The sequence below is a fragment of the Scomber scombrus genome, chromosome 2 (assembly GCF_963691925.1).
Source record: "Scomber scombrus chromosome 2, fScoSco1.1, whole genome shotgun sequence".
Taxonomy (NCBI): domain Eukaryota; kingdom Metazoa; phylum Chordata; class Actinopteri; order Scombriformes; family Scombridae; genus Scomber; species Scomber scombrus.
The window spans coordinates 33,234,509-33,261,884 of record NC_084971.1 but is presented as its reverse complement, the minus strand read 5'-3'; the positions used below and the strand labels follow the sequence as shown (position 1 = coordinate 33,261,884).

Genomic DNA, 27,376 nt, shown 5'->3' with positions numbered 1-27,376 from the left:
TGGACCAAAATTAAAGTTACGAAACGACGACCGAGACGCACAAATTCGTATTTTTCAGAAAAGTGTCTCTCCGGTAAAAAGGTAAATAAAGGATTATGGTGAAGTGGAACAAGTGTGTGGTGTTTTATCTACGGAGGCCTTGAGGTGCAAAACATGGCGTCCGAATGCTGAGTGTGTAAAAATTAAAGATGTGAAAGTATCATCACGTAGCTAACGGTTACGACACGAAATTATGACGATGTTTATTATACAGAGATTAGCGAATGAGTGAATAACAGCTGTGGGTATTTGTTGTGTTTTTGCACCTTCAGGGCTTCCGTACATGTTTTTTTTTCTCACGAGTTTTTGGAGTCGAGATGTTCAGACAATCAGGAAATATTTTAACGTGTTGTTGTTGAGTTAATCTGACGGAGTAACACCGTGTTTAAGCTAACGTATTTCTATATTTAAAGAGTTTCTAAATGCACTGTTGGACAAAGTGACTGTTTTAATCTTTTACTTGAGCTTTGAGTTTGTTTGTGTGATTAAACGGCAGAAGATTAAAAAAATAATAAAATGAAATCTGTATCGTACGTCTGAATATTTGATCGCGTTTTATCTCCGATGACGTTTACATTTATCGCTCACCGTATTTGTATTTTGAAAAAAACACAATGTAATGATATATTTTCATCCAGTTTTAGGCTTTGCTGTTAATAAATCAAATCTGAAAATAAAAAGTCAGAATTTGAATCAGTTTTTTTTTGTGTGTTTGTGAGTTTATTGACTTTATTAACGTAATTTCACCTAATTCAGATTATTTACTATTTATTTTTCAGACTTGAGAAAAAGTTTAAAGTTTTTATATTAATTTCTTATGTCATTTTTTATGACATAAGAAATTAATGAAGTTTCTTTCTGAAGTTTGTGCTCGTTCTTTAGTTATTGAGACTTTTCTTTTAACCTTTGTGTCGTCCTCCCGGGTCAAATTGACCTCATCTGTTTTGACTGTTCCTTCTTTCCTCCCTCCTTCCTTCCTTCCTTCCTTCCTTCCTTCCTTCCTTCCTTCCTTCCTTCCTTCCTTCTTTCCTTCCCTCCTTCCTTCCTTTCCTTCCTCCCTACCTACCTCCCTCCTTCCTTTTCTTCCTTCCTTACATCCTCATTTTCTTCCTTCCATCTTTCTTTCTTTCCTTCCTTCCTTCCTTCCTTCCTTCCTTCCTTCCGTCCTTCCTTCCTTCCTTCCTTCCTTCCTTCCTTCTTTCCTTCCTTCCATCTTTCCTTCCTTCCTTCCTTCGAGGACAACAGGAGGGTTAAAGAGACAGGAGCCTGTTTCAGACAGAGGTTGAACTGAGGAGCTGCATAAAGAACCAGTAGAAGATAAACAACTAGAAGTAAAGCAAAGATATTCTAGTAGAGACTCAGAATGTTAATATAGAGCTGGAAATGTGGATTCATTGTGGTTTTATTTCTGATTTCTTTCTGAAATCTGTTTCTTTTCATTATATAACTTCTAATTATCCTTTAAAGTGTGTAACAGTTTTGTCAGATCAGAGATTGAAGTGTCTTCTTGGTTTCTGCAGTTTGGTGGATAAATATGAGCTCATTAAAAACAGCTGGTTTAAACATCAGTGTGTCATCGTCGACGTGAAGCTCACAAACAGGAAGTAAATCTGTCTGATCTGCTGCTGCTGAGCTGCTGTCGTTAACGCTTTAATCCAATCAGAGAGGCTGACGGTTAGAAGTAGTGACTGACCTGCAGACACACTTCTATACATTCAGTCAATGGATGTGAGCAGTGAGTTGGGCGGCGTTTAACCCTCCTGTTGTCCTCGAGTCAAGGAAAGAAGGGAGTAAGAAGGAAGGAAAGGAGGGAGGAAGGAGGGAAGGAAGCAGGGAAAGGAGGAAAGGAGGAAGGAAGGAAAGAAGGAAGGAAGGGAGGAACGAAGGGAGGAAGAAGGGAGGAAAGGAGGGAGGAAGGAAGGAAAGGAGGAAGAAGGAAGGAAAGGAGGGAGGAAGGAAGCAGGGAAAGGAGAAAGGAAAAGAGGAAGGGAGGAAAGAAGGGAGGAAAGAAGGAAGGAAGGGAGGGATGAAGGAAAGATGGAAGGGAGGAAGAATGAAGGAAAGGAGGGAGGAAGGAAGCAGGGAAAGGAGAAAGGAAAAGAGGAAGTGAGGAAGGAAGGAAAGAAGGACAGAGGAAAGAAGGAAGGTAATGGGGAGGAAAGAAAGAGAGAAGGAGGGAGGGAGGACAGAAGGAAAGAAGGAACAGTCAAAACAGACGGGGTCAATTTGACCCGGGAGGACGACACGAAGGTTAAAATAATGAATCACATCTTCAGCTCTGACTGTGGATCTTTAAATATCATTTAAATCAAAAAAAGCCAAACAATCTGAAAAGGACATAAATCCTTATTATATTTCAACATTTTGACCCAGAACATTTTTTATTTAGTCTTAAATCAGATTATTGACCAACATGGAAAGACAAACAAGGTTTCTGCAGGTTTCACCAAATAAGATGTGAGACTTTCAGACATTTTAATGACACAGAATATCATTTAGACTTATGTCATTGACATAGATTAAAACATTTAACATCAAAACATTTCTATCAGTACCTCCCAGCTGTAATTCCCAGTAATATGATAATTAACACTATTAAGAGTCATAAATGGCAGAAATTTGAAGGATGGATAAATCAATTCCAATACAATTTAAATTTAAGTTTTTGCTGAAAAATTAGCACTTATCATTATGAGCTTTCAGGCTACTGTGGTTGCAGTTGTTTGGTCTGACGGAGCACAAAGTTTAAATTTTAAATCGGATTTTCTACTTATATTTTTGTGCTGATGTGATGTTCATTTTAAAACGTTTCTTTAAAACAATCGTATCATGTTGATCCATTGTTAAGCACCTCAATCTGCCATCATATTAAACAGCTTCCTGTTGCACCAAGTCTCACCTCTTATGCTAATAATAATAATAAGAGTTCATAGTGTTGTAGCCACTACTTCAAAGACATGATCTTAGTTTACAGATTTAAAGCCAAAAAATATCAGCAATTAAACTAATGTTACTGTCTATAGTAGGAGAGAGTACATGAAGTTTTAGACCTTTTTAGAGGAGATCTTTTTCGGGGAGATGCATTTCATTAACTTGTAAGACTTTTCAGAGTTTATCCTGAACATGATTTTTATGACATGTGGGCAGATATGTTGTTCCCTGAAGATAAATCATGTTTCCAAGTGGTGATAAATCTATGAACTCAAACCTCTGCAGTGACTCCAGACAGTAACTTGTGGAAGTTTGACCTCTAGTGGTGGTTTTGAGGAATGGGAGGCAGATTCTCTGGTAAAAACACAACAAGGACATTGGATTAAAACATCTGTAAATGTGTTTATTCAGAGCATAAAAAACAAAAAAAAGTCACAAATGAAACAGACAACTTAAATCTGATGCTTCCTGGTCTGATTTGATACAGCAGAGTGTAAACAGAGGAACTGATTCCTAAGCGTCTCCATCAAATCTACAGTCTGAATTCATATCTTCACCATGAAGAAAGGTTGATTGTCTGTTTATTGTCAGTAATCAGGAGGTTTTTACAGCAGGTTAGAGACCCAGCAGGAAGGCGGCCTTATAGATTACATTTGTGTTATTAAAGCATTTGATCTTTGAGCTCTGAGCTGCAGGTTCAAACTGGTTTATGGTATTATTGGTGTCCAGGTTCAGTGTCTCAGTGCGCCAGCAGCCTGCAGACACACAGGACTGACGAAGCTCTCGGAGGAATAAAACTCTTTTTGAAACAGACCTGGTCCACACAGCAGAGAACTGCACAGAGACCACCTTCATGGGAAGAAGTTGAGTAAGTAGACCTTTGTTTGGTTTGAATCTTCTTCATTAGGATCGTTAATGTTTCCTCTTCATCACAAACAAGCTGCTCTGTGTTTGTTGCTGTGTTGACTTCCAGAACAGAAGAAGACTCATCATTTCATCACTGATTTCTTGTCTTTGTTGATAACTTGATGCCACACTTTGACTGTTAAACATCAACTCATAGAAAACTAAAAAAGTGGGCTCTTGATAAATCAGATCCTGATATCAAAAACTGGACTTCAGTCCGACCTTTGATACTCAGATTATTTACGAAGGTTTATAATTTATGTTTATTGCAGTCAAAGTTAATCAGTAATCATCACTGTTATTAACACAAGGAAATAATTGTATTGAACTGTAATTTCACAGTAGAAATGTCCACTGTGTACTGTGATACAGTAGTGAATAGTAGAATGAATATTTGACCTGTTCACATTCACAAAGATTGAGTGCATGAACATATATGAAAACAATTCTTATGTTATAGGCTCAATAAAAGGATGGTAATTAGTAGGAATTTGCAGACCCATTAAAAGTAAATATTAAGCATTAGTAAATTCAATAATATTTCATTTTTGATAGTGGTGAAATAATCAAATGTTATATTGAATGCTTGAGGTGCAATAAATACCATCAAAGTTGTTGCATCTCAAATAATCTGCTGCTGTTTGTTGCATTAAGTTATTTTCTGCAGAGACTCTGTAGTCGCTCTCTGTCCTTCTGCCTGTCAGTGAGTGTGAATCCTCCTCCATGCATCATGTGCTCTTCGCATCACTGCAGCTTCATGATGCCATCTAGTGGACTGATAGTAGAAGTACAACAGTTGATAGCGCTTTCTCTGCCTCACACTGCTGTCTGGATGCATTCACACTGATATATAACAGAGAATAATCACATGAGGAGCAGCTGATATGTCAGGATCTGACAGGAGAAATTACGTAAAGGATGATCTGTGTTTCTTCTGCAGATGAAGGTAGAAAGTGTGTGTGACTGATGTGGATGTGACTTCAGCAGCATGGACCAGAATGAGGACAGAGAGAAGGGAGTCCCTCCCTCTAAAAGCTCTCTGTGTGAGGAACATGACAGCCAGACCAAAGCTCAGAGGTGAGATGAGGATCTCTAACTGTCATCACTGTTCTCCACCATCATTATTCACACTCAAAGTTCTATGTGTGTTGTGTTGAATAACGAGAAGAAGAAGAAGGAGGAGGAAGCAGCATAGACCTGAACCTGAACCTAGCTGTGTGTCTATGAAGAGCGACTCATCAGAGCGTCGCCTCATTCAGTTTAAAGAACAACACCCAGCTGCGGAGAGGTAACATTTTGAATGCAATTGACTCAGTTTTTAATTTTTTTTATTAAAGGTTGTTTTGTTTTTTTAAATCAAACTGCTGTTTTCAAATTGTATCACAATTTTTACCCACAACCTTTATTTTGACTATATACTGTATAAAAATGACCGTCTACTCAAAATCTGTCTCTGAGTATCACTCAGCTCCTGTAAGACCATTAAAAGTTGGTAGTTTCCTTCTCAAAGACTAGCAGCTATGGTCAGCTTGGGTTCTTGTCACTTCAGAGTACACTGTTATCATCTTGTCGCTGAGCTAAAGGAAGCAGTGTGTTAGCCACATCAAACAACTGCAGGAGAACCATTAGTATCCCTAACAGACTGAAGGACTGTCAACAGAAATATCTGCAGAACACAGAATTGTCCAGACAGCTGCTCAACATCACAGTATATTTAATACAGAGCAAACAAACATTTTATTGACATTTATCCATTTGGCAGATACTTTAATCCAAAGCTACGTCCAAATGAGGTACAATCCGAGACAGTAGATCAAGAAGAAGCCTTAGACAATTAGAACCTGATACTAAACCACCAGCTGAGATTTAAGTTCATGTATCTGTGTCCACAGCTGGGCGTCAGCTTCACCCCTCCTGGTGCTGCACACTGCATTGAATATGGCTCTACTCATACACTTTATCAAGTTTAACTTCAAGTGAATTCATATAAAACTACGTGGATACTACTGTGTTGTGTACAGTAGTAATCACAGACAGATTTAGTCTCAGTGGGCCTCATTCACTATTATATGTGCGCATAAATGTTCTCACTTTCGCACAAAATGTGCTTACGCAAACTCATAGCCGGATTCATGACACATGCGTACCGGCGACTTTTGTTCTCAGCACTTTGCATATGTTGTGAATCAGAGTCATTCTAAATTGACAGGCGTGTTTCCACTATCTATAATCAGCATACCGCCACGCCTCTGTTTCTTTATGCATTTGGTGTATCATGAAGCGAGAGCCATGCTGAACAGAGAAGTTGAAAAAGGAAAAAGAATTTCACAACAGCAGAAATTGAAATAATTGTGTCGGAGGTGGAAGCCAGAAAAGGCTCTGACATTTTTCCGTAGCATGTCCTCCAGAGTGACAAGGTTGTGTCCCCTGAGGTTCACACAATGGTACATGTTAAAAACAAAATGGTTTGACATCAAAGTTGATGCCAAAACACGAATCACAGACCAAAGAATATTCTATAATTGTTATATATTTATAATTGCTTGTGTCTTTTGTAATTAACGAATGCAATTCAATCAGGACAAATTTTGATTTAAATGAAAACCGGTAGCCTTGACCAGTTGGGGTTGAGGGAGAGAGAGAATGAAAGGGAGAAAGGAGAAATAAAAAGGAGAGTGACAAAGGCAGAAGAGGGAGAGAGGAGGAGGAGGCACAATGACAATCAATCAATTAACATTGAAAATAATAGAAATGTTGACTGCAGTCAGGAGCCCCGACATACACGAGGTCCCCTGGCTACCTGTGAGACGAGATAGCACAGAGAACTCCAGGAAAGAAGTTTAGAAGTTCATCACTCTTCTCCTGTTTGTAAACCTTTACTGACTCAAACAAACTGCTCTGTGCAGCATTCACACATTCACAGTTTGATACAACCACACACATGTTTCTGGCAGCCTTCATCAGTGTACCGTGAAGGAGGGAGAACCTAATTGGTGGTTGGTGAGAACTGTTGGGACTAAACAAAACTGACTCTGAGCTGAAAGCTACAAACAGACTGAGCTGTTGATTCTCAGTGGGATCAGCAGGACTAGTAAAGCCTTACCACTACAGGGAGTCATCTGATTCTCTGCTCACATCCGAATATCACTTGATGGACCTTCAGCTTATGTTTGTCTTTGTGTTGACAGACATAATGTGAGCTTATTCTTCATGATTCCTCCACAGAGTGGACCAGGAGAGCTCAGAGGTTCCCAGTGGTCAGTCTGCCCAGCAGCATCAAACACACCTGGACTCCATATTTATGGTCTGTACATGTACAACAACTACTTTTACATCTATTCTGTTCACAATCATCTCCATGCTGCACTTTGTAGACCAGTGGATTGTCAGTGTGTCCAACATGGATCTGATGTTGGCTTCATGATGTTAGTTTGATTGTGTCATTCATATATTATTCTGTTCCAGCTGCTGGAGGAGAACATTGTCACTTTTGTGAAGAACGAGCTGAAGAAGATGCAGAAGGTTCTAAGTCCAGATGACTCAGAGTGCTTGGAGAGTCAGAGTGAGGATGAGGAGGCGTTGGACAATGAGGAGAAAGAGCAGAGGAGGAGAAGCAGAGACGCATTTCTGAAGATCACACTGCACTTCCTGAGGAGAATGAAGCAAGACGAGCTGGCTGAGCATCTGCAGATCAGTAAGACGATTTCTATAAAGATTTAACATGATGGATAAATGAGATATTTACTGATGTCTCAAGAGATGGAGGAAAATATATATGTGTTCTTTGAATTGGCATATTTTCTTTATCAATTCACAATATTTATTGATCCCATTTTTTGTGTGGTCATTTAGAAACTGCTCCAGTTGGTCAGAAACTCAAGTCTAAACTGAAGAAGAAGTTCCAGTTAGTGTTTGACGGGTTCGCTAAAGCAGGAAAACAAATCCTTCTGAATCAGATCTACACACCGCTCTACATCACAGAGGGAGGGACTGCAGAGGTCAATGATGAACATGAGATCAGACAGATTGAAACAGTGTTCAGAAAACCAGACAGACCAGAAACAATAATCAGACATGAAGACATCTTTAAAGCCTCACCTGGAAGAGATGAACCTAGCAGAACAGTGATGACAAAGGGAGTGGCTGGCATTGGGAAAACAGTCTTAACACAGAAGTTCACTCTGGACTGGGCTGAAGACAAAGCCAACCAGGACATATACTTCACATTTCCATTCACTTTCAGAGAGCTGAATGCACTGAAAGAGAAAAAGTTCAGCTTGGTGGAACTTGTTCATCACTTCTTTACTGAAACCAAAGAAGCAGAAATCTGCAGGTTTGAAGAGTTCCAGGTTGTGTTCATCTTTGATGGTCTGGATGAGTGTCGACTTCCTCTGGACTTCCACAACAATGAGATCCTGACTGATGTTACAGAGTCCACCTCAGTGGATGTGCTGCTGACAAACCTCATCAGGGGGAAACTGCTTCCCTCTGCTCGCATCTGGATAACCACACGACCTGCAGCAGCCAATCAGATCCCTCCTGAGTGTGTCGGCATGGTGACAGAGGTCAGAGGCTTCACTGATCCACAGAAGGAGGAGTACTTCAGGAAGAGATTCAGAGATGAGGAGCAGGCCAGCACCATCATCTCCAACATCAAGACATCACGAAGCCTCCACAGCATGTGCCACATCCCAGTCTTCTGCTGGATCACTGCTACAGTTCTGGAGGATGTGTTGAAAAGCAAAGAGGGAGGAGAGCTGCCCAAGACCCTGACTGAGTTGTACATCCACTTCCTGGTGGTTCAGTCCAAACTGAAGAATGTCAAGTATGATGGAGGATCTGAGACAGATACACACTGGAGTCCAGAGAACAGGAAGATGATTGAGTCTCTGGGCAAACTGGCTTTTGAGCAGCTGCAGAAAGGCAACCTGATCTTCTATGAATCAGACCTGAAAGAGTGTGGCATCGATATCAAAGTAAGAGTGAGAGTGTTAACAGAGATCTTTAAAGAGGAGAGAGGGCTGTACCAGGACAAGGTGTTCTGCTTCGTCCATCTGAGTGTTCAGGAGTTTCTGGCTGCTCTTCATGTCCATCTGACATTCATCAAGTCTGGAGTCAATCTGCTGGCAGGAAAACAAACAACATCCCAGAAGTCTGAAGTGATGAGAGGCAAATCAGCTCTCTACCAGAGTGCTGTGGACGAGGCCTTAAAGAGTCAAAATGGACACCTGGACTTGTTCCTCCGCTTCCTCCTGGGTCTTTCACTGCAGACCAATCAGACTCTCTTACGAGGTCTGCTGACACAGACAGGAAGTACCGAATCACAGACCAATCAGGAAACAGCTGAGTACATCAAGAAGAAGATCAGTGAGAGTCTGTCTGCAGAGAGAAGCATCAATCTGTTCCACTGTCTGAATGAACTGAAGGATAGTTCTCTAGTGGAGCAGATCCAACAGTACCTGAGATCAGGAAGACTCTCTGGAGATAAACTGTCTCCTGCTCAGTGGTCTGCTCTGGTCTTCATCTTACTGTCATCAGAAAAAGATCTGGACGTGTTTGACCTGAAGAAATACTCTGCTTCAGATGAGGCTCTTCTAAGGTTGCTGCCAGTGATCAAAGCCTCCAACAAAGCTGTGTAAGTACACAGTTAGTTGGATTTATTCGTTATTATTTAAATACTCTGCTATCTTAAAAAGTAACTTCTTACTTGTTTTCTTTTTCTTTATATTTCTTCTCCAGACTGGGTGACTGCAATCTCTCAGAGAGAAGCTGTGAAGTTCTGTCCTCAGTTCTCAGCTCCCAGTCCTGCAGTCTGACAAAGCTGGACCTGAGTAACAACAACCTGAAGGATTCAGGAGTGAAGAAGCTGTCTGTTGGACTGGAGAGTCCACACTGTACACTGGAAACTCTCAGGTCAGAACAAGTTTGTCTTTAAGATGTTTTTCCAATCTTTAAGATTCAACCCCTCTTATGTCAGGATTTCTGATTTTATTTTTCACAGGAAAGAACATTTAAAATCTTAATGATATTTGCGGTTAAAGATTAAACCTGTGCAGGATTGTCTCCGCTGATATAATATGATATGTCTAGACACTTTTTACTAAACTCAAAATATAAAAAGTGACATTGGACTTGTTGAGTGGTGTTAAGACATTATTATCAGGCCTGTGATAAATTTTGAATTAGTAACTTGATTCTTGATGAACTTTCCATGAAATTAACATGAAATTAGCAGAGTTGTAGAATGAGGAGTTACCCATATTGTGATTTTATGCAGTTAAAAAAACTTTGTTGGCAAAAGCTTCACTCTTCATAAACACATTTATTTAACATTTTGATCACAATGACGAGGTAAAACATGCTGCTGAATCCATCTGGCTGGATGCTCATCTTTCTGGAGCTCCCTGATTCAGTTCACCTTTTAGTATGTTAGTTTGGAGACAGTTGGTTGTTGTATCTGACTTCACACAGCAGTATCCTCAGGCTTTCTGACATGTGTTTTGTTTTGTGTGTTTGCAGCCTGTCAGGATGTCTGATCTCAGAGGAAGGCTGTGCTTCTCTGGCCTCAGCTTTGAACTCCAACCCCTCCCATCTGAGAAACCTGGACCTGAGCTACAATCATCCACGAAAATCAGGAGAGAAGATCATTACTGCTGGACTGCATGATCCAAACTGGAGACTGGACACTCTTAGGTATGGAGAGACAATGTCTGATAGAGGAGGAAGAGCTGCAAATATTTTCTCTGTTAGAGCTGCTCACAGATCTCAACTGAATCTTTGACTTTTTCTTCTTTCTAACTGAAGTTTCCTGTAAATGTTGAAAGTTAAACCTGATTAGATTCAATCAGGGTTTCAGAAGGATTGGGATACTGGATTCAGATTGGATAAAATCTATCAAAGTCCAACCACCCATTTGAACAGAATAATAAAACAGTAGACTAGAGTGATGTAACGTCCATGTTTGCATGCTGAAAGAGAACGTGCTGCTCTGACCCCCCTCCTCCTTTCAGCCTGCCGCCTGCTGGAGTCCGATGGATGAGGCCAGGTGTTAGGAAGTGTAAGTGTGTTGTTCATTTGATTCATTAAAACAAAGCAAACTTCAAACTGTGACATCACTCATTCACATCCTACTGAGGATGAAGGTGATGTCATCATCAAACAGATGATAGGTCAATAACTGCAGCTGTATTGTGTCTCGTTCTCTCCATCAGATTACTGTAAACTTACACTGGATCCAAACACAGCGCACAGAGAACTCAAACTGTCTGACAGGATCAGGAAGGTGGAACGTGTGGCGGAGGCTCAGTCATATCCTGATCATGAAGACAGATTTAACTTCTGGCATCAGGTGCTGTGTAGACAAGGTCTGTTTGGACGCTATTACTGGGAGGTGGAGATGACTGGAGGAGTTTATATATCAGTGACTTACAGACAAATCAAAAGGATAGGAAACAGTGATGAGTGCAGGTTTGGAAGGAATGATCAGTCATTGAGTTTGAAGTGCTTTGATGGTCGTTACTCTGTCTGTCACAATAATACAGTAACCGTCGTCATCCCCTCCTCAGCTTCCTCCTCAGATTCCTCCTCCTCTTCGTCAGCCTGCTCTGACAGAGTAGCAGTGTATTTGGACTATCGTGCTGGCACTCTGACCTTCTACAGAGTCTCTTCTGACACACTGATTCACCTCTACACTTTCGAAACCAAATTCAATGAAACTCTGTATGCTGGGTTTGGGTTCTGGCCTGGTTCCTCAGTGTCTTTGTGTGATCTGTAAGATGGAGAGTCTCCTCCTGTCAGAGACACTTTCTCATGTTATTTAGAACCAACCTGATCTCTCACTGATTGTAAATACAGTTTCCAAACCCAACATGGTTTCCACACTTGTCAGTCACACATACATTTAAAAAGTTGTAAAAAAAAAAAAAAAAAGAAAAGAAAAAAAAGATGATTCAGAAGCCAATTTATTTTGTATATGTCTCAACTGGATGTGCATGTACAGCTGTCAGTAAACATGTTTAATCGATAAATCAATTCAGTAATTCAGGATAGTATGTAATGGAGTTGAACAGGACTTGGTGAGTTGTTTCCTTTACTGTGTAATCAGTGAAATGATTCTTTGTTTAAATGTAAAGTCTTCAGTTTGTCTGTTTTATAACCAAGTTACGGAATACGTAAATATTATGTATAAACTTCATAAAAGTAGAATTTGTAGCAGTATTGGATTGAATTAGATTAGATTACACAGGTGTTCCTAATGAAGAGGCCAGTGACTGTATATCTATTAAAAAGTGCCCCTTCTATAACTCCTGTGCTCAGTGGTGATGAAGGCTTCAGCTCTGACCTTTGCTACTCTGACGTTGAGAAATGCTACACAAAAAAACTGATTTTCATGAAATTTGTGGTTATTTTTTGTTTCCTGAAGATAAAATGTGTAACTAGACTAATTTGTGCAAGTGTGACATCTAGTGGTGGTTTTAAGGAATGGCAGTGAGAAGAAAAAAAATCACAACGGACATCAGATTAAAACATCTGTAAATGTTTATATACAGCATGAAAATAAACATGTTTCAAATCACAACTGAAACAGACGCTGTTATTTCATTACTGATGTTTGTTCAACATGTTCGACTCAAAACTAGTAAACAGTAAAAAAAAAAAAAAAGTAAATTAAAACTATTCCGACTGTACAGATTCTCAGCAAAAATGAGAATTAAAAAAATATTTTACAAAACTCTTCAAAAATAAACAAAAAGATAAAATATAGATAAATAAGGATCAGGGGAGTCCTGCAGCGAGGATGCTTCCCAGCAGCGTTCGATCCTTCAGAGCGTTCTCAACGTCTTTCTCATCGATCTTCAGAAACACCTGCAGATGAAAAACAAACTCATTATATTAAACATCCTCACCTGTTAAATGTTTGAATATTAGATTAAAACTTAAATGATATGTAGAATCAGTGGTGAATATTAAACAGTTTTCCCCTTTTTACTTTATCATTTAGATTTAAATGCCCGATGAGACATTTACACATGTTTAACCTTCCTGTCGTCCTCCCGGGTCAAATTGACCCCGTCTGTTTTGACTGTTCCTTCTTTCCTCCTTTCCTTCCGTCTGTCCTTCCTCCCTCCCTCCCTCTTCCGATGAGACATTTACACATGTTTAACCCTCCATCCCCTTTTCTTCCTTCCTTCTGTCCTTCCTTCTCCCTCCTAATTTCCTTCCTCCCTCCCTCCTACCTTCTTTCTCTCTTTCTTTCCTCCCTCCATCCCCTTTTCTTCCTTCCTCCCTCCCTCCTTATTTCCTTCCTCCCTCATTTCCTTCCTCCTTCCTTAATTTCCTTCCTTCTCTCGTTCTTTCCTCCCTCCTCCCCTTTTCTTCCTTCCTTTCCTTCCTTCTCTTCCTTTCCTCCATCCACCTTTCTTCCTTCCTTCCTCACTCCCTCCTTATTTCCTTCCTCCCTCAATCTTTCCTCCCTCCCTCCTTCCTTCTCTTCCTTTCCTCCCTCCATCCACCTTTCTTCCTTCCTTCCTCACTCCCTCCTTATTTCCTTCCTCCCTCAATCTTTCCTCCCTCCCTCCTTCCTTCCTTTCCTTCCTTTCCTCCCTCCCTCCATCCCCTTTTCTTCCTTCCTTCCTCCCTCCCTCCTTATTTCCTCCCTCCATTCTAAACGTTGGACTTGGGTGTTTTTCGTACCTTGGTGAGTCGAGCTTCTTTGGCTTTCTTCAGAGCGAAGATTCCTCGACTCTCCAGCAGACTGCAGAGAGACAAACACTCGCCCTGACCGACGCCGCCGACCTGCCGCTGAGCGCACAGCCGACTGTAAACCTCATGAAGCTGAAACCAGACATTTAAAAACACACATTTACTATTAACACCAGGAGACGAGAATATTCACAGTCTTTGCTGATTATATTAAAACGGACGAGTTCACAATTTGTCAACAGTTTGGAGCTGAAATGAACATTAAGTGTTTTTCTTGCTTTAATGATTCCTCCTGTTCATACTGAACATTAGAAGATCCCTTCATCATGTTTACTGTGGAAGTGACTAAATACAGTCCTTCTGATGCTTCACTGTTCACATGAGTGCAGAGAAAGAAAGAAAGAAAGGAAGAGGAAGAGAACAAGAAAAGGGAGAAGGATGAGGAAAGAAAAGAAAAGAAAAAACAGATAAAGGAGGAAGAAGTGGAGGAGATAAATAAGAGGGGAGGAAGATGAGGAAAGAAAGAAAGAAAGAAAAAACAGAGAAAGGAGGAAGAGAACAAGAAAGGGGAAGAAGATGAGGAAAGAAAGAAAGAAAAGAAAAAAAACTGAAAAAGGAGGAGGAAGAAGAGGAAGAGATAACAAAGGGGAGGAAGATGATGAAAGAAAGAAAGAAACCGAAAAGAAATGAGGAAGAGAAAGAAAGAGGAAGATGAGTGAAGTCTTCTATGTTTCAACGTTACAGTGTTTTTAGTGCCAAAGTCTTTGTGTTACTATGGTTACACCACAGCTCAACAGGGAAACACTAAGAGGGAATCTGATGCTATAAAGACTGTAAATGTGTCAGATATCACTTGATATGACTAACTCAGACTGATGAAGCTCAATAGAAGCTGATCATCTACTTTATAATGAAACTTGAAGTCTTCGTCTCACCTTTCCGAGGACGATCTCTTTGCTCTTCCCGTTGCGGATGAGCAGCAGCAGGCAGCAGACGAGCAGTTTCTGCTGCAGAGGGAAACTCTCTCCGTCTGAGCTCTGAGACGCCATGCGGTCGCCGTACACCTCCGACAACACCCGAGCCACCTGAGGAAGACTCACTCGAGACGCTGCACAGAGGGAGAGGAAGCAGAGCTCAACGTTAGGGAATGGAGGGAGGAAGAAGGAAGGAAAAGAAGAAGGAAAGGAGGAAGAAGGAAGGAAAGGAGGGAGGAAGGAAGGAAGGAAAGGAGGAAGGAAGGTAGGCGGGAGGGAGGCAAGAAGGGAGGAAGGAAGGAATGATGGAATGCGGGAAGAAAAGGAGGAGGGAGGAGGGAAGGACAGACAGAAGGAAGGAGGGAAGGAAAGAGGGAAGGAAGGAATGGAGGAAAGGAAAGAAGGAAGGAAGGTAGGAGGGAGGGAGGAAAGAAGGAAGAAGGGAGGAAGGACGGAAGAAAGGGGGGAAAGAGAGAGAGAAGGAGGGAGGGAGTAAGGACAGACGGAAGGAAAGAGGGAAGGAAGGAATGGAGGAAAGGAAAGAAGGAAGGTAGGAGGGGGGGAGGAAAGAAGGAAGAAGGGAGGAAGGAAGGAAGGGCGGAATGAGGGAAGGAAAGAAGGAGGGAGGGAGGAGGGAAGGACAAGAAAGGGGGATGGAAGGAGGAAGGGAGGAAACAGAGAAGGAGGGAGGGAGGAAGGACAGACGGAAGGATGGAGGGAGGGAAGGAAGGAATGGAGGAAAGGAAATAAGGAAGAAGGAAGAAGGGAGGAAGGAAGGAAGGACAGAATGAGGGCAGAAAAAAAGGAGGGAGGGAGGGAGGAGGGAAGGACAGAAGAAAGGGGGAAAGAGAGAGAGAAGGAGGGAGGGAGGAAGGACAGACGGAAGGAGAGAGGGAAGGAAGGAATGGAGGAAAGGAAAGAAGGAAGGTAGGAGGGGGGAGGAAAGAAGGAAGAAGGGAGGAAGGAAGGAAGGACGGAATGAGGGAAGGAAAGAAGGAGGGAGGGAGGAGGGAAGGACAAGAAAGGGGGATGGAAGGAGGAAGGGAGGAAAGAGAGAAGGAGGGAGGGAGGAAGGACAGACGGAAGGATGGAGGGAGGGAAGGAATGGAGGAAAGGAAATAAGGAAATAAGGAAGAAGGAAGAAGGGAGAATCATATGATCAGTTTAAAAATGTGACTTTTAGCGTTACTCACCTTTAGTTTCATCTTTGGGATCAGATGTTTTCTTTCTCTCGTCAGACTCTACGATCTCTACGGCTCGCCTGGAAATATTAAAAAAAAGAAAAGAAAGAAACATTTAGTTGATTCGTGTCTAACTGAACATTTATTTTGATGATCAATTGATCATTTTTAGTCATTTTTCAAAGAAGAAATTTTGACTCCAGCTTCTTAAATGTGAATATTTGAATATTTTTGGGTTGAAAATAAAACGAGACATTTGATGACGACATCGTGGACTTTAGGAATCAGTTTTTCACCATTTTATAAATCAAATATATCGATTAATGAAGTAAATATGTATCGTCATTAGTTGTATTTAGTATTCAAATCTCTTTAATCATTTATTCCTACAATAAGGAATTAACTAAAAAGAATTTCCCTGCTTTACTTTCACTTTCACATCATTATTCTTGTTAATCTTTAGATGATTATATCTAAACTATAATACCTTCAAATCTAATCTAAAGTTAATAAAACATCATTCTTGTAAGGAAGGAGGGCTTCCTCCCTCCCTCATTTCCTTCCTTCCATCTCTTTCTTTCTTTCCTCCCTCCCCTTTTCTTTCTTCCTTCCTCCCTCCTTCCCTCCCTTCCATCCATCTGTCCTCCCTTCTCTTTCTTTCCTCCCTCCATCCCCTTTTCTTCCTTCCTTCCTTCCTCCCTCCCTCCTTCCTTTCTAATTTCCTTCTTTCCGTCTGTCCTTCCTCCCTCCTTCCTTCTCTTTCTTTCCTCCCTCCCTCCCCTTTTCTTCCTTCCTTCTGTCCTTCCTCCCTCCCTCATTTCCTTCCTTCTCTCTGTCCTTCTTCCCTTTCTTTCATCCCTACATCCCCTTTTCTTCCTTCCGTCTGTCCTTCCTCCCTCCTTCCTTCCCTCCCTCCCTCCATCTATCCCCTTTTCTTCCTTCCTTCCGTCTGTCCTTCCTCCTTCCTTCTTCCTTCTTTCTGTCCTCTCTCCATCCCCTTTTCTTCCTTCCTTCTGTCCTTCCTTCCTCTTGTAAGGATTGAAAAAAAGGTTGATTTTATCACAGGTTGAGATGTTTACCTGCAGATGTCCAGAGCTTTCCTGGCGTCTCCCGACACCGCCGACACTTTCCTGGCGCAGAACTGAACCGCCGAGGCGTCGAGGATTCCTTCAGCCGACGCCTGAGAGGAAGAATAAACAACAAATACATATTTAACGAGATAAAAGGAGCTGAATCATGAATAATGAACCGTGAATCACACACACACGTTTCATTCAGGAGGTCGCTGTGTGTTTTACCTGAGAGAGTCGATCCTGGACGATGTCGGCGAGCTCCTGCCGGCTGTAGGGAGGGAAGTGTAACAGCTGGGGGCGACAGTGAGGCCGAGTCTGCAGGCGAGGGAGGATCCGGTCCGTCAGATCCAGAGCGTTGGCGATACCTGCGGAAAGTAAGAAGGATCACACGATGCATTAATAATCTGTAATCACGTGACCGTCTAAATAACAGATGATGAAGTTGCCATGACAACCCAGCATCAGCCAGATGCCATCAGGGAGGAAGGAAGGGAGGGAGGAAAGGAAGGAAGGACAGAAGGAAGGAAGAAAAGGGGATGGAGGGAGGAAAGAAAGAGAGAAGGAAAGAGGGAGGAAGGACAGACGGTAGGAAGGAGGAAAGGAAAGGAGGAAGGAAGGAAGGAGGGGGAGAAGGGAGGGAGGAAGGAAGGAAGAAAAGGGGATGGTGGGAGGAAGGACAGACGGAAGGAAGGAAATGAGGGAGGGAGGGAGGAAGGACAGAGGGGGAATGAAGGAAGGTAGGAGGGAGGGAGGGAGGGAGGCTTACCGATGAGACAGAGGCGAGACTCGGGCAGGTACGGCCATTCGAAGATGGTGTAGAGAACATCTTGAGCTTTACTGTCCAGCTGGTCCATCTCATCCAGAACCAGCAGCCTGAAGACGGGAAGATATCAGAGTCAGACATCAGAGGGAGAGATGACGGACATTTATACTTCGTTTCTGACTGGAAACTTGCTGTGAAGGAGGAATAAAAAGGTGACAAGAATGAGCCACTCTGTTCTCCGTGTGTTACTCACACAGCGGGCCCCGGGGCCGTCAGGAGCTTCTGGAGGCCGTTCTGTCCGCCGGACGCTCGCAGTTTGTCGGCCAGCAGCGGGAAGATAGCGTGAGAGCTGCGTAGACTCATACAGTTCACCACCACCGTCTGTACCGAAGCCAGCTCGGCCTGAAGACACAGAGGACAACGTTAAGATCGTAAATCACACACAGAGGCCAAAATACTACTAATAGAGGTGCAACTGAAGATTGTTTTGACTTTAAAAATGTCAGAAAACTGTGAAAATGTCTTTATTTTGTACAAAAGCTGAAACTTTACAGTAAAGTTTTGCTTTAATAAACAAAAATAAATAAAACAATTATCTGATTATCACAATAGTTACTTTTTATTGCAGCTCTAAATGATGAAGTTTCTCAAATTATAGACAAGGATTTAAAAAGTTTCACTTCACTGAAAATTCAATGATTAATTAAGTGTGAAAAATTGACAATTGTATCTGTTGGCCTGTGAAAGTCTGCTACAAATCCTTAACACACCAAATTAAATGACTTATCCCTTCAAACATCTCTTCTTTAGACCCAGACCTCCACTTTGGGAAAAAAACAAATCTCTGCAGTGACGCAAAATGTCCACTAGGTGTCAGTAAAGCTCCACCGGCCTTCTATTTTTTTCTAAGCTTTTTATTTATTTATTTTTCTTCTTTATTTTACTTTCTCTCTTACTTTTGTTTTTTTACTCTTTTTTTTCTACATTTTTATCATTCTTACTTTTGTGTGTATTGTTTTCCATTGTTTTGGTAATTTGGTGTTTTTCCTTTCTTTATGTCACTTGTTCTGTCTTATTATCAGCTTGCAGCACTTTGAACTACATCAACATTTAGGAGGTAATTTAGATTTATAATTAGATACATTGTGATTTGTAAGTAGACGTATAAATAAAGTCTAATTGATTTCGATGACTCCTCTGACTCACCTTCATCTCTTGCAGCACACAGTTGAGGCACGCCGTCTTTCCCGTCCCCGGCGCTCCGGAGATGTAGAGGCTGCCTGGAAGACTCTGCAGCACCTTCTTCTCCAGGAAGGAGCGGATGGACACCCGCTCCGTCTCCCGGGAGAGGAGACGCTCGGGGACGGCGGTGTGGAGAGCCTGCTTCACACCCAGAAACCTCGACTCTGGAGGAGAGACGGACGACAGGAAGAGGTTAAAATACTGAAAAATAACCAAATCCTGCAAGAAGATGAAGAAAGGAGGAGAAGAATAAGGTAGAAGAAAATAGAGGAAGAAGAAGAGTTCAAGATGTCTCACTTTCTGCAAACAGCCGAGCGGTCGCCTCCCGTCTCCTCGGCGACGCCTTGGCGTTGGGAGAGAGCGTCTGCGACTTCAGCGGCGAGGATGGGACCAGGCGGCGGCGAGCTAAGACCGGCGAGTTCTCATCGAAGGCCAGCTTTCGCGGCGAGGACAGAGAAGACCTGCTCTGCTTCGGCGGCGAGCCCAGCAGGTTGGCGTCAAGGTTGCAGCCGTTGTCGTCACCTTGAGATACAAACATTTTAAAAAGAAGGGTTACATTTCTAATCTTGTGATGTTATTCGATGATGATCGTGTTGTCTCTGGTCTCTTACCGGTGCGTTTTCGGGGGCTGAGGGGAAGCCTCGGTTGCATGCTGGGAGAGGAAGGTGGCGGCTGAGCTGCGGAGCGTCTGGGCGACAGCGGGTCAGGGTGGGCAACCGGTCGCATCGGGGAGAGAGGACCGATGGGTTTATTTCTGGGCTTTGATGGCGACGCAGCTGGAGACGTTTCCAACTGGGGCGTCTTGGAGCGGGACGGCGTCCTGCAGGATTTACGGCGGGGGAACTGCAGCGTGGGCTGAGCCCGGTCCTGAGAGCGCGTACTGGGCATCTTGTGTTTTACCTGAAACAAAGAAAAAGACCATTAATTATCACCAAAGACGGAACTAATACAACAGAGGCCACTTTCCCATTCAACTGAAGAGGCCTCAGACAAGTACATTCACCCAAGGACAGGACTTAAATACACTTTTGAGGTACTGGAGCATTTCCATTTGATGCTACTTCATAGTTTTTGTTGCTTTTCAGATGAAGATTTGACACAATAAATATAACAAGCTGGACTAAACTAGCTAACTGTATATAAAGTAGTGTAAACTAGCTCCACCTCCAGCAGCTACAACAGTAACATGCTGCTCTAACACTGATGCTTCACTATTAATAATCTAATGATGTCATAATAATAATATATCAGTCAGAGGACCAAACCACTACTTTACTGTAATACTGTATACTACATCGCTCATAATACTGCAGTACTTTTACTGTAATACTGCATACTACATCACTCATAATACTGCAGTACTTTTACTGTAATACTGCATACTACATCGCTCATAATACTGCAGTACTTTTACCTCAGTGGGAGTTTTCATGCAGGACTTTTACTGTAATGCAGCATTTTCACATTGTTGTCTCAGTATGTTTCATGAAGGATCTGAATACATCTTCCACCGCTAAATGTTCAGAGTTCTGTGTATCTGAGTCATCTATGATTCATGTATTAAAGTTGCAATCATGCATGACAGCATAGAAACAGTCATCTGAATGAGCCGACACTGTTCTGGAAGTTCATTTTTCAGGAAATGTCTAACACAGTCTCACAATAGGACTTATTGTTTTGAATGTAGAGATATTTTGAACTTAAACTCTGTTTATGTTCTCTAAAATCTCCCTACAGCCCCACCGATATATAGTTCTCCTGGTTGCTCGTCCACCTCTTATTATATTACTGGGAACAACCAAAGTTGACAATAACATGATATATTTTGCCTTTCCAGTTCCTATTAAACATTCTGTGAGTGCTTAAGTTGTCAATAAATAAGCATCTTCTGCTTTTGTCATTTAAAAATGACGCGTTTAGGAAAATCCCCTCCAATCTGACAGGCCTCAGATCATTAGCATACAAAACTGTTGGTTCGTTGGACTGTGGGACTGTAGACCTGCTGGTATTGTGGTTTTATGTCTGGCAAATAGACGAGGTTGTTTGTGCTGTGGGGAGGATGGGGAGGGGAGGATGGTCTCCGTAGTCATCAAATATGCAAATCAGAGGAAATGTCCGACAGATTGAACATAAATAATGTCCGTTTATGTCGACCGAACCGATAAAAAACACTCAAGAACATGCAAACAATACTTTAACTTTTACTGTAATACTACATACCTCATAATATTGCAGTACTTTTACAGTAAAACTGCATACTAATGCAGTACTTTTACTGTAATACTACATTACTCATACTACTGCAGTACATTTACTGTAATACTACATTACTCATAATACTGCAGTACTTTTACTGTAATATTTTAACTTCATCTTGCTGCATTAGTACAGTGAACAGAGGACACTGTTAAATGGCGCCAAGACGAAAAGCGACGTCAGCATGAAAACGTCAAATTTCTACTCAAATCTGACCGAGATTAAAAGTAAAACATGTCGTACTAACACATTATGTTTGTGACCGACTGATCTTGTGATACATAACGTGAAAAATAAGCTAATTTTAGTATTTTAGACAACAAACACGCAAACGACAGACACGCGTCATCCGTAACATACTTCCGCCTATAATTAACTAAATAATTCGTCTCTAAACACTTAAATTAACGTGTTAGTGATGAGTTTACCTTCTTAGATCGTCAAAAAAGAAAGTATCCTCGGCTCAGAGTGGAGTGTTTCTCTGTGTTGGAGCTCTCTTTGCCTCTCTATCAGTTAGTCTTCCTCAGGAGAAATGAACCAAACTAGCGCCAAACCTTCTGTTCGATCAGCTGTGTTTCCCGCCGCTGCTCTCCAATTGGTCTGCGTCATGACGTAGTTGATGCCAATTGGCCAGCGTCACAGGAGGATGTTACGTCATGTCAAGAACCGGGAGTTTAAATGAATAGAGGGCCCATTTGGCGCAATATTTTTCCCGGGAACATGTGTTTTGTTTGATTAAGTCAGTTTTTAACGCGTTAAACTTTCATAGTTCAACAAAATAATTAACTATTTGCTTCATGGAAGTCGATATTAAGAAGATTTAGTGATCAGACACGGTCCGTTGTTTATCTTTTTCTCCTTCTTCATTGAACACTTATATAACGGCAAAAAACATCACACGACCTGTGTTTTTCTAGCTTTTTTTGTATTTACAGTATAAAAATACTGTTCGAAAATATCTTATTAGAGCTAAAAATGTCAGGATATGTTCACAGGTTTTCCAAATATGTCTTAAAACAGCAGTCAGGTGTCCATATTAACAGTAAAACAGTTTCCTCCTGTTTATATTGACTATTAAAACCTTCAGGTGTGCTTTCAATGTAAAGTAATGGGAGGACTGTATCCACAGTGTGTCCACACAGTCATTTTAAAGTAGATGTGAATCTTCTATTGAGCTTCAGCAGTCTGAGTTAGTCATATCAAGTGATATCTGACACATTTACAGTCTTTTTAGCATCAAATTCCCTCTTAGTGTTTCCCTGTTGAGCTGGTGTGGAAGTATAGTAACACAAAGAGGGACTTGGATGCTGCTTTAATGTTCATTTAGGCTCCTCGTTGTTGTTTTAGGACTTGAGAAATTGTGAATCTGTCCTTTATGTGGCAATTTTCTATAGTTTTCTTACAATGAACAAATCTCATGTAGATCCAAATTAACAATTAACTGTTCTACTAACCAATATTGTGTGATATATATTTTTCCTCTGTGCCATAAACCCGTTATTGTCAAAAATCTATTAAAAACACATCAACAATCTACACACTGCACTGGGTGACATGTTCCTTTATCCCCACGCAGAATGGTTGTCAAGGCTTAAACACCACTAAAGAGTAAAAACAGCTTCAAGACAGTACAGGAAAAAGCCTAAGACATCTATTAGTATCCATGATGTCTGATGGGAGATTTGTTGGGAAAAGACAAAAATCTATCATTTCATCTCTCGTAAGCACTATTATATTTTTACATTTAACTTGAATTAGTAACTTAGTAACTCAGATAAGAGGTGCTCTGAGTGAAATCTCAGACACAGATTATCCATCTGTATATTAGTTACTTGAGAGGGAAGTGAAGTGAGAAAATAATGTTGTAATTTAGATGATCGGGAAGAAGAAAAATAACGAGAACGACAAACGTAAAATTGGTAAAGTAACAATAGTCTTTTATTAATGCCAGTGACTGTGCAAGGAAAGGCGATTTCATGGTAGGCATCATAACTTAAAGCGCTTTATATTAATATTAAAATACATTCATAATAAAACAAACCTTACAGTGAAGACAAATAAGTAAAAACAAAGAAGGATAAAAACATTCAAAAAGACAAACATACACCCTGTTTACACCTGACATGAACATACGTCTGAGATGATCCAAAATCCTAGTGAACAGTATTAAACACAAGTTTAAACGACCTCCGAGATGCTCTGTGATCCGATCACTCAAACACTTACTAATGTGGTCTGAGACACATCTGCACACGTATCTTTTGGAGTGTAAACGTTAATGTGTCCCCAGCCAGGACGTAACAGCACAGATGTTCATAGTTGGAGTGATCTGAACAACTGGAATAGCTCGAATAGGCAGCAATGAAATCTGGACACACGTATTCAGCTGGAGATGTATAATATGGCGTTCCACTATACAGTTCTAGCACTGCTCGGCTCGACTCTACTCTACTCGGTTTGGTACCAGGTACGTCGTTTTCCATTACTTCATAGTTCCTCCTCAACGTGAGCGGGTCGTCATAGCACGACTGCGCGAAACTGCAGTGACGTTGTTTTATACGCGACACAAACACATAAACAATGGAGGACATGGAGGCGATGGTGTACTTGCTGCTGTATGAGGCTTTCTGTCTCACACAAAGCAAGAGAAGAGAAACGAATCTCTGTAAAGCTGTTGTTGGTATTTAAAAATGCCGGGTTTGATTCTTGTGTGGGACGGCTCATGACGCTTCCAGTGAGTCTCTGACCAATCAGTGGCCGGCAGTCTGTTGACGTCACATTTTAATATCGGCTCGGCTCGCTTGGAACCTCGGCAGAGCAGGTACTAAAAAAGTAGCAGGTACCAGGTACTATCCCTGATGGAGACGCAAAAAAAACTGAGTCAAGTCAAGCCGAGTAGTGCTAGAACTGTACAATGGAAAAGACCCAATAGAGACAGAATGTACACAGGGCCACAAATACACAGAACAATCATCATACACCTGAGAGGACAGCTTCAAGTTTGGTTTTAAATGGACGTGGCAATTTGTTTCAGACACTTAACATACTTATAAATATGTTCACAGTTTTTTACCACCATTTGATAACTTGAGAAACCTCACTGGACTGTACAGACGAAAACAAAGTGCTTTCAAGTATAAAAGAATGTTGAGCTTGATACTGTATTGTAACTTAAACCAATAAAATGAGTTGAATTAGTCAAAAAAATAAGTATCACCAAAAGTAAGGGCAATTTAAAAATCTCACTGACATAAGTTTCCCTTCCCTTAATTTTAAACTAATCTTACCTTTTAAAAATTATTGTGTATTGCACATGTTTGATTCAATTTCTGACTATTTAATAGGCAGGTATTAAAGAAAAAGCTCTTTCTCCAAAGTGGTCCAATTGTTATAAATCTGTCATACTTTAACTCGTCCATCTGGGGAAATTAATGTTTTTGTAATGGCACTTTGGTGAAGCTGGTGTGGTTATAATGAGTTTTTGATCGTTGGGGATTTATTATTGCTCTCAGTGCAACAGACAATCTGCCGACCATCGCTATGCATCTTGTTGGATGTTTATCACAATGCTGCCTGGGTTTTTACCCTCCTCTGATTCTTCGTTCATCCGGTTTTCCTGTAGAGCATTGTTTGACTCGGTCATTGATTCTTCCCCCCTCCATCGTTTTCTGAGAGAAAAATGACAACCAGATAGTGACACATTGAGTTTATGCCATTTGACATGAGATAGATGAATACATCTCCACCTCAAGTCTCTGAACCAGAAATGCTGGAGTACTGTGTAAAAGCATGCTGTGGTTGGTTTAGTGTAAAAAAAATAAGAACCAGAACCAACTAATTATTCAATCAAAATGTGCTATATCAGGATATACATGGATATCATGATATGATATTTTGGTCATATTGTCCAGCTCTCCATCAGAGCATAATTAAGCAGATCAGATGTTGGATGATGGAGGACTAACAGCAGCACAACAGTGATCACTTTTAAATATTGATAAAAAAATGCTGCATAAATGTGTAACTTACTTCACCAGCACTCCAATGAAGACAACAACGAACCCAAAAACGGGAAAGGCAATGAGGTAATGAGTCCTTGTCTCTGCAGCGTCTGAAGGAACATTAGAAAGTGTTGAATTGAGAAAAAGTGGCAGGCTTTAATTAATTTCTTTCTCCAACATAATGTATTTATTCAAATAGGACAAGTCCCACAGTTTTCTGATCAACTCAAAGACTTTTACCATGATCTTCTGGCTCAGTCACATCATACACTGGAGGTCTGGTTGTGATGTGGTCTTCACTTCTCTTCATACCAGTCAGCTGGTCCTTTGGTGCTGTTTCAAATGAGACACAAAACTGTTGAAGTACTTTTTAAAAATGAACAGAGAATTCTACATTTTCAGGTAAATAAAAAAACCTAAAATCTGTTCAGTGTTTAATTCAAGGTTCTTACCAACACTGACGTTCATGACGCATTTGGTGTTCAGTTTAGGAACGTAGCATCTGTACTGTCCGCTGTCATTCAGCTGGACTGAGGAGATCTTCAGAGTCAGGTTCCCTTTAATCAGGTCTTCATAGATGAAAGTCGTCCTGCCTTTGTATCTCTCCATCTGCTCATCATGGAGATCCTTTTTATCTCGATAGGCGTAGACGAACCTGCTGAGGTCAAGTCTCCTCCAATCACATGTGTACGCTGACACGTCGATCGGTGGGAACAGCCAACACTGAAGAACAGCATCTTCACCTTCCTCTACCTCTATTGGCTGAGTCGAGCAAACTGCTTGAGGCGCTCCTGGGAAAACATGCACAACAAAATATATATTTTAAATATAAATAACAGCTTTTAATTTTATCCAAACATTTGTATTATACAGTCCCGGTTTACACTGCATTTCTGTCTGCTCTAAAGGAACAATAACCTACTACCAATGACAGGAATGCAAGCCAAATACATCTCTTGTGCAAACACTGTCAGCTTCCACACATATTTAAAGACATAAAAAAAGGAGGAGAAAAGGAGTGAGAGACTTTTGACAAGACACAACTAACACCACACACCAAAACTCCTGCCCAGACAACTGTGAAATATATATATAGGAAAACTTGATATCAAGTCATCACATTCAGATACAGAGACCCTCCTCCCCAACAGTACAAACAGTATCACAACCACAATATCATTCACATCCTAGTTTTTAAAAATAGTGTGATAAGCACATTCTGCCCTGCGGTGTACTAAGATCCAGCCCCTTCAGAAGTAACACCAGGTACTTCCCTTTCTGCCAGCGCTTGAGCCAAGTGACCGGCAAACCATGTGGCATTCGAGCAAACTAGAGATTGAATGAGGAGCGGGAGTCATGGTAGAGATAAACTCAGTGAATGAGATCAATAAAACGTTTTTTTTTTTTTTTTATTATTTACAGCAGTTATGTTCAACAGCACAAATAAACAGCTCTAAAGTCCCGCTCAGACAACACTGAACACAGAAATCTGGTTTCTTAGAGCTCCATTTCCAATTAAGTAATTATTAACAATAGCTAAGATCTCCAGCTCTTTAAAGTAGCATGTTTCGCTCCTCTTCAGTCAATCGATCTTGAGGTGAATATGTGCCACATACAGTAACAATCACAATAATATAAACCTACCCGAAACAGCTGCAACCGAAAATAAAATACCCAGAAGAGTAAAACACATCATATTCACGATGTGATCCATGCAGCGAGCTGAAGTTTGATCACAGCAGAGGAAACGCCATCCGGTGAACTGATCGAACACCCAACTCAAGCTTCATAGTAACCTATAAATAACCTGAAACTAGCTGACCGGGGCTCCGCCTATCATAGCGGCACTCACAACACAGATGACACTGCAAATGAGCTGCTGTACACACACATACCCCTTTACCACCAAAGCAGTTCCAGTGCTGGTTCACCACTGACTGTGGAGTCGGTTCAATTGTGAACCAGCTGGGAACCAATTTGCAGAGTAGAGAGAATTTTCCTAAACCAACAAATCTTTTTTTTTTTTTCATTTGACAACTTAAGGTGGCTGTGTACTCACAGAGTGTTTGGAATAGAAAAGGCAAACATACCATGTTATTGTCAACTTTGGATGTTCATGTGAGGTTAGGGTTAGTATAGTTAGTTTTTAAAAAACGTTTTAACTACGTTGAGTTTCCATAAAATGTGCTTTAAGGTCTGGGTCACGAGAGCGCTGCACTTCCGGATATACTCGTCGACAGTGATCCTTCAAATCGCGGATTGTAGCCTTCATATTAAACATTTCTGACTAAATATCCGCTTTTTACTA

General features: G+C 41.2%; 2 protein-coding genes across 2 annotated transcripts; one reads left to right on the top strand and one right to left on the bottom strand.

The window, feature by feature from the left end:
• Positions 1-5,099: 5,099 nt before the first annotated feature.
• LOC133987045 (protein NLRC3-like) lies at positions 5,100-9,515 on the top strand. The gene is made up of 4 exons (XM_062426358.1): positions 5,100-5,164; positions 7,102-7,180; positions 7,342-7,570; positions 7,729-9,515. Exons 1-4 carry the CDS (start codon positions 5,100-5,102, stop codon positions 9,513-9,515), a joined length of 2,160 nt encoding a protein of 719 aa, XP_062282342.1.
• A 3,022-nt stretch (positions 9,516-12,537) lies between these two features.
• Positions 12,538-19,707, bottom strand: cdc6 (cell division cycle 6 homolog (S. cerevisiae)). Its single transcript, XM_062436361.1, is given in 11 exon segments — positions 12,538-12,741; positions 13,570-13,710; positions 14,514-14,686; positions 15,746-15,813; positions 16,813-16,913; positions 17,032-17,171; positions 17,573-17,679; positions 17,823-17,971; positions 18,776-18,975; positions 19,025-19,333; positions 19,423-19,707. Coding segments are annotated over 11 exon segments (1,755 nt in total). The 5' UTR covers positions 19,700-19,707; the 3' UTR covers positions 12,538-12,651.
• Between the last annotated feature and the right edge of the window lie 7,669 nt (positions 19,708-27,376).

Coding starts and splice junctions, on each gene's coding strand:
- LOC133987045 (XM_062426358.1), top strand. CDS start 5,100: ATGAAGAGCGACTCATCAGAGCGTCGCCTCATTCAGTTTAAAGAACAA. Junction 7,181..7,341: donor ACCTGGACTCCATATTTATG/GTCTGTACATGT, acceptor ATTCTGTTCCAG/CTGCTGGAGGAGAACATTGT. Junction 7,571..7,728: donor GGCTGAGCATCTGCAGATCA/GTAAGACGATTT, acceptor GTGGTCATTTAG/AAACTGCTCCAGTTGGTCAG.